At 43.4% G+C, this 7,939-nt stretch overlaps 1 protein-coding gene across 1 annotated transcript in view; it reads right to left on the bottom strand.

The window, feature by feature from the left end:
• Positions 1-2,402: 2,402 nt before the first annotated feature.
• rbm38 (RNA binding motif protein 38) overlaps positions 2,403-7,939 on the bottom strand; it is a 43,470-nt gene continuing 37,933 nt past the window's right edge. Inside the window, exon 4 of the mRNA XM_034172817.1 lies at positions 2,403-3,400. Within this exon, the coding sequence (XP_034028708.1) occupies positions 3,064-3,400 (337 nt within the window). The 3' untranslated portion in view covers positions 2,403-3,063. The remainder of the gene's footprint in view (positions 3,401-7,939) is intronic.

The raw sequence follows: 7,939 nt of genomic DNA, 5'->3' as shown, positions 1-7,939 counted from the left end.
GCTTCACCAGACTGTGAATTCTTCAAATTATGATTTGGATTAACTATGGAATTGATCAGCTGGTCTCTCAACACCATTGACACAATTTGTTTTCGACAAGGAGGTCAGGGTTTGGGACCCTGCATGCCCTGATGGAACCTACCCAGCGGGCTTTGCTCTCGACGCCTGAGAGAATGGAGTGTGACATGTGGCTCCACTCTCTGTGGAAGACGTTGAGGATTCATTCGTATTCGCTTTTATGGTGGGAGGTTTGGTGCTGATTGGTTTGTGCGCTGCCCTGACCCACAGGAATATTAGCAAGACGGCTGCTTCCAGAATTTTGTCCCCTCATCAGTCCATCATAATTAATGAGTTGGGCAATGCTGTGTAATCTCAGACTGCGTGAACTCTTGAACTCAAACACAAAGTGGATTCAATTTCAGAGCAAATCACTGCATTACATAAGATTGTACTGCTGAGGACCACAGAATATTCTTCATAAATTTGGACTCTTGACGGTCAGGGGTGCAGTAAATAGAATTCTGTATCTCTCCGCCAAACATCAACATGGCAGCCTTATTGGGTCCTGAAGGCCAAATTCCCTGCTCCTCCCCCAGAAGGATCTACAGCCTTGGTGAAGGAATTCGCCCCCCCCTTCTCATCTACCCCCACCCCCCAGCCTGCTGTTGCCTAGCAACATCAGACTTTACACACACACACGGACAGAAACTGACAGAAATTTAACTCATCTGCACACGACGCATGTCTCCCTCCCTCCATCCCTATTACCCCCCCCCCCCCCCCCCGTGTCTCTCCACTCCCCCCACCCTGGCTTCCTCCTTGCCACCTCGAAGGCAGCGCGGTTTTTACTGCTGCAGCCTTCAACCCCCAGGCTGGGTGGTGCGGGCCCCTTCTGCTGCGGCCTTTACCCACTTTGCCTCAATTCGGAAGTCGGACAACTTCAAGTTTATTGCACATAAACAATGTCAAATGTATATGTGTTGCCTTTAATTTTGATGTGTGCCATTATTACGGTAAACAAGTAATAACTGTGGATTAATTGCTGTATCTTGTCTGAGGTAATTGGAGTATAAACGTAATTGCCCTTTTTTGGGATCAATAAAGTTGTCTGAAGTCTGGGTGTGAATACTCATGTACATGTGATTTCTTAGTTTTTTTTTTTTTAATAAATTTGCAAAAATTTCAAAAACTTTTTTTTCATGTTGTTATTATGGGGTGTTGTGAGTACAACAAAAATGAATTTACTTCATTTTGGAATAAGGCTGTGACATAACAAAATGTGGAAAAAGTTCAGTGCTATGCATACTTTCCGGATACACCGTAGAAACTTTTACATTGTAAGGTCTCTCAAGGTTGACTGTGAATGTTAAAAATACTACCTGTTGTCTTGATCCTTTACCATACGGGAAAGCTGCTACAGAATGGCTAAGCAGAGATACAACTAATTATTACTGTCCTATCAATTAATCATTTAGTCTATAAAAAAAAATTAAATTATCTTGCATGGATGTGCTTTATTTGAGTTGGGGCAACACATATTTATTAGTTGGAAATCCTGCACATAACTGAATTGAGTTCATCCAACGCATCAGTTTTTGAGTGTAGTGATGGGATTTTGAAAAGTTATTTAATCTATTAGTTAGTGATCATGAAAAAACATACACTCATCTTCAACTGCTTATCCAAGATCGGGTCACAAGGGGGCTGGAGCCTATCCCAGCAGTCATAGGGCGTGAGGCGGGGTACACCCTGGACAGGATGTCAGTCTGTCGCAGGGCCACATACAGACAAACATGCACACCTATGGACAGTTTAAAGTTTCCAGTTCACCTGACATGCATGGATGTGAGAGGAAGACGGACCACCCGGAGAGAACCCACGTAAGGTTGGGGAGAACATGCAAACTCCACATAGAAAGGCCACAGGCGGGAATCGATTGCATGACCTTCTCGCTGTGAGGTAACAGTGCTAACCACTAAGCCAATGTGCTGCTTCATTAAAAACAAACAAACACAAAACCATGAGAGTGGGCTGTGGAAAAGACACCATTATCTCTCAGCTTGGCTGAGAAATAATCTGCATTGGACCGGCGTCCTGTTGAGGGGTAGTCGTAGACCATTTTCTGCTTCACATTGTAGAATCTCCAGATTAGCACAGGGACGATGGGTCACCGTGCCATTACAATTCTTACATCTTCTTTTTCTTGTTATTTTTATAAAAGGGTAAAACCAAATGGGAAATGGCATCATAACTCACAGGACCCCAGGCAAATTCTTTAAATGTCTGGTTTTGTCCAGTCAACAGCCCAAAACCCCCAAAATATACACTTTATCAAACTGAGTGAAAATAAAACCTGTCAAATCACTGCACTGAAGAAAGTGGAAACAAGAATACTTCACATATTTTGCTTGACAAATTATTTTATCTATTAATGATCAATATCAGTCTGGATTAATCTACTGCTGTTTGACAAACTGGTCAACCAAACAATCATCAAATCTAATTCCATGTGATGACTATTTTATGAAATCTGAGGAATTTCTATCTGAGAAACAAATACACAACACAACACTGTTGTCACTGTGCAGTTAATTATAGATAACAGAAACAGAAGGGAGCTTCAGAAACATTTTGTTCAGTTGAGGTGAGAGTCCAAAAATATGACATAAATGACAGAACCAGAGTTCACCTTGATGAGGAGGTGACTGGACCTGCATTTCTTGAAGTTCTGTTGGTGCTCCGGTTGGTTTTTATCCAGCATTAATGAGTATTTTAGCTGCATGTCAGAACAGACATATCTCATGGTCTTCTGGAACTTTTTCAGCATACCAACCTCTACACGAAGGACAAAACACAAACTGTGTTTTGGCTCCTGCAGGAAACATTCATATTGTTTGCTGATGACAATGTTTATAGGACATGTTCATTAACTATGAGGATAACCTTAAAACAGGACTGAGAGTGCTTCCTAAAAGCCCTTTACTTTAAACTGCACTCTCTCCGTCGTTCTGCAGTCTCATTCTGGGCATCATGCAGCAGCTCCAACTTGCTGCTGTGTGTCACTCACGGTATCTGGTGTAGCGGGTAGTGGAGGAACGCTGGCGGAGCGGCAGTGGCGAGCGCAGCCAAGGAAGGAGGAATGGTGGCTGGTGGGGTCGGGGAGGTGGCTACAGCAGAGCCTGGGTTGCTGGAGGGGAAGGTGTAGCTGAGGTAGCCAGCAGAAGGTGAGGAGGACGGGGCGTAAGGGTGCTGGTCCACACCTGGGTGGGCGTAATGACTGTAGGTGGAGCTGTAGTCAAAATAAGGGGAGGTGAGTGCTGCCACTACAGGGCTGAAGTGAGATTGTAGCATCAGATTGGGCTGGAGGAGTGCTTGGGGGTAGACATACTGCTGGGCGACCCTGGATGGGCAGAAAACATAAAAGTTAAAAACAGACCTGTCAAGTCTCACGCATTTGGCGTGAGACTCGTGCATTTAAACTTGTTGTCATGTTTTCTCTCGCATTTCATCAGTTTGACCTGCAAAAAAAAATTTGAGGGAAAATAAATACAACCTATGAAAGTAGGGATGAGGGTGCTCCATCTGGTGAATCATCTGTAAACCCGAAATAAGTACCACTATTGTTCATTGGCTAAAATCCTCTATCTGCGGGCTTTCAGTGATGCCCTTTCTTTTGTTAGGTTCTTTTATCACGGTGAGTGATCTCCAAAGAATTGGACAGGAAAGGGACTTCAACTTTTAGATGTTGTATTGTAAAGAGTTGCTACACAGAATCATCTCAGTGCTGGGATCTGTTCACCAGGTCACATGCAAACCCCTGGAACAAAGAACCTCGACTTTGGAGGTAAGTGTGCTCTGGTCCATCAGTACGAAGCTGGATTCACTTATGGCGTTACACACGGAGGTTAAAGACATTCAGGTAAGCCTCAATTTTGCATATGAAAAAATAGAACGGCTGGAGTCTGAAAATAAATCACTCAAAGCATCAGTGGAGTTATTAACCAAAACAACAGACATGCTAACCAAAGAAAACAAGAAGGCTAATGAAATAATACTGGATATTCAGTCCAGGAGCATGCGTGACAACTTAATTTTCTCAGGGATACCAGAAAACCCCGCCTCAGATGATCCAGAAACCCTTTTAAAAGACTTCATGGTTTCCAAACTCAAACTTCCTGTTGTGAAAGTGTAGTGACACGGACCCACAACAGGGGGCGCAAATGAACGGACAATAGAAGAAGTCAAATATGAACACTTTACTGTTGTGAATGCCACAACTACACACAGCAGATTATAGAATGAATACAGAGTCAATCAATGAAGGTGTCGTGTGGGCAGGCTCGACGATAGGAGATGTCCGTCTGGAGAAGAACCGGAACCACACGATTTCCTCCGCCACCGAACCAGGAGAATACTGGAGCCGCCAAGTTCCGAATTCCCCAGGTGGCCACCGTCTCCGCGTGTTGGATCTGGTACTGCTGGCGAAGAGCAAAACAGTCAGGTGTAGGTGTGTGTACACCCCGTAACAAGTATGGTGGTTATTCCACCTCCACCTCTCATCTACACTCGTGCAGCTACTGTCAATTACTTAACTGGCGGCATGCAAGGCGGAGCAGTCACGGCATACGTCGGTTCTTCAGGAAAACAGATGCAACAACGTATTCACTGAAACAACGTTAGTAATACTCAGGCTGAGAACGTCACCTCCGTGGTAGAACGATATCTCGGCGACGTGGTGGAGGTGTCGTCCTGCTTTTATTAGGGGTGAGGAGCAGATGATTGGTAACAGCTGTCATAGCCGATGAGTGACAGCTGTCACCCTGGCCGCTGTTGTGGGGCGGCAGCGCCCTCTCGTGCCTGAAGCCCGCACTTCAGGCAGGGCGCCCTGTGGTGGTGGGCCAGAAGTACCTCCTCTTCTGGCGGCCCACACAACACTTCCTTCAGCTGCTGTCGATAACATCACAAGAGCAGAAGACCTCGGCCCATCATCGCCAAACCAGAACACTACAAACATAAAGACCTCATTAAAAGCAAAGCCAGAGAGCTCAGAGGGACCAACTTTGGAATAAATGACCAGTTTCCAAAAGAAATCAACGATCGAAGAAAGATTCTTTACCCGATCATGAAACGGCATAGACAGAATAATGAACGTGCGTACTTGGTAGTAGATAAACTGTATATAGATGGTCAGCTGTATCGGGATCCATCCACAACCCCGTGGCTCTTCTGAGGATGTCCACAGTCTTAAGAAGATGGATAATTTAAACACTCCCACTGCACGCACAGTCTCTCCTTAAGCTACACGCGCACTTTAACCCACTCACACCTGTTACACTCACTCATCATGCACATGTGTAATCTATGTTCAATGTATGTTGTACTTGTGTCTGTTTCTCTTTTCTGTGAGCTTTTTCAATATGTAGTATCAGAATTTTTTTTTGCTTTAATATGCATCCTCTAAATTTGGTGTCATGGAATGTACGTGGCATTTGCCCACAGGTAAAAGTCATGGATCACATCGCAAAATTAAATGCAGATATTTGTCTTCTACAAGGGGTAGCACGGTGGATTAGTGGTTAGCACTGTTGCCTCACAGCGAGAAGGTCGTGAGTTCAATTCCCGTGGCCTTTCTGTGTGGAGTTTATACACTCCCAACAATGATGACCCAACCTTTTTTCATACATTGTTTTCACAGATTTCTAATTTAATGGCCAATTGGAGGGGATTTTAATGCTGCTTTAAATCCGTCTTTAGATCGTTCCAAGTTCTACAACATCTGTAAGGTTTTCTCAGTCTGCCAAAACTATAAAGGAGTATATGGATGACTTTGGTCTGGTGGATAGTTGGAGGATCAAAAATACATTGACAAAGGAATACACACTCTTCTCTCCTATACATCAGTCTCCTTCTGGAATAGACTTGTTCCTAACTAGTAATTCTACAACTCCCAAAATTCATTCTAAAATTCATTCCATCACTATCAGCGATCATGCTCCTGTGTCACTTTCAGTACAAATAGAATCCACTATTAAACCATCTCACTCATGGCGCTTTAACACCTCACTTTTAAAGGACTGTGAATTTGACAAAATCATAAGGAAAGAGTGGGCAGACTTTATAGAAAGAAATGACTTGCCGAGTGTTTCTCCTTCTTTGCTTTGGGAAAGAGGAAAAGCAGTAATCAGAGGGAAAATTATTTCATATTCTTCTTATAAAAGTAAAATGGAACATAAATTAGAAAATGACCTTGAAGAAAAAATTAAACATTTAACAAATAAATATGCTGCAGAAGCAAGTGATCAAACATTGTCTGAATTAAATAAGGCAAAGTTCCAACTTGACCATATTATATCGATAAAAACAGAGTTCCTCATTCAACGACTTAGATATAATAATTTTGAACATAACAATAAATCAGGTAAATTTCTGGCAAATCAACTACAACGCAATAAGGAAAAAATCAAGGATAACATCTATTAGGGATCAAGCCAGAAACTAAACGCAGTCGCCACAGGAAAATAATCAGATATTTAAGGACTACTAAAGTAATCTATATTCATCGGAGAATACACCTAATCCATTAGATATCCAGTCATTCCTCGACAATCTAAACCTACCTCAGCTATCTGAAGAACACACAGATATATTAGACACACCTCTAACTATCATACAACTACATGCAGCTTTGAACAAAATGCCGAATGGCAGGGCTCCGGGCCCAGATGGCTTTCCTCCCAAATTCCTGAAACATTTTTGGCAGATACTATTCTTTAGGACTGTTTCAGAAATCTGGACTATGAGGTCTGTCCAAAAAGTAACGGACCTTTTTATTGTTTTCAAAAACTATATGGATTTGAATCACGTGTGATTGCATCAGTCAAGCTTGAACCTTCGTGCGCATGCGTGAGTTTTTCCCCGCCTGTCAGTTGCGTCATTCGCCTGTGGGCAGGCTTTGAGTGAGCACTGGTCCACCCCTCCCGTTGGATTTCTTTTGAAGCAGCACAGGACGCGCAGCCAAAAAAAACACCTCCGTGTTGGAAACCATTCAGAAGATTCAGATGACTTTCGATGGCTTTCAGTCGAGTGAGTATCCGAGAAATTGTGTAACAGCTGGACATGCCCCAACATGTCCTGTGAGACTTCCAAGACGGAGGTGTTTTTTTGCTGCGCGTCCTGAGCTGCTTCGTGCCGACGCGTGAAATCCTCTGCACGTCTTTCATTACAAAATCTCTTGTAACAGTGGAATGGGCCGCAAAAGTGCTATGTCCAGCTCTGTTGCCATTTCTGTGGTAGTCACACGATGTCCCGGATCAACACAGCATTCAGTTTAGAAATGATCTGGTCAATCCAGCCTGTCGAATGGCCGCTCGGCGCACCGCGCGCCCTCCGCCGCTATGGGCGTCTTTAAAAAGGTTTTAACAGTCCATAATCAGCATTACGCCGACAGAATCTTCACCGATATCCAACTGAATCTATCGAATGGTTTCCAACTGCCTGTCTCTAACAGTTTCTGAAAAAAATTTCATGGAGCAAAGCAGCAGTCTCTCAGCAAGTTCTCAGACAAAAGAAATCTGACGGGAGGGGTGGACCAGTGCTCACTCAAAGCCTGCCCACAGGCGAATGACGCAACTGACAGGCGAGGAAAAACTCACGCATGCGCACGAAGGTTCAATCTTGGCTGATGTAATCACACGTGATTCAAATCCATATAGGTTTTGAAAAAAATAAAAAGGTACAATACTTTTTGGACAGACCTCGTAAAGGTCAGATTCCCACTCATATGAATACTGCAGCAATAAAACTTATATTAAAACCAGAAAAAGACCCTACTCTGACTTCAAATTACCGCCCGCTATCATTAATAAATGGGTGATTCTTAGACTACAGGCACTTATGTCCTTTGATCATATTGTATGAAAAACAGAAAAAAGGGGAAATT

This window comes from Thalassophryne amazonica, chromosome 6, assembly GCF_902500255.1.
Source record: "Thalassophryne amazonica chromosome 6, fThaAma1.1, whole genome shotgun sequence".
NCBI classification, from domain to species: Eukaryota; Metazoa; Chordata; class Actinopteri; order Batrachoidiformes; family Batrachoididae; genus Thalassophryne; species Thalassophryne amazonica.
The sequence above is the reverse complement of the archived record's forward strand: the minus strand, read 5'-3'. Positions and strand labels throughout refer to the sequence as shown.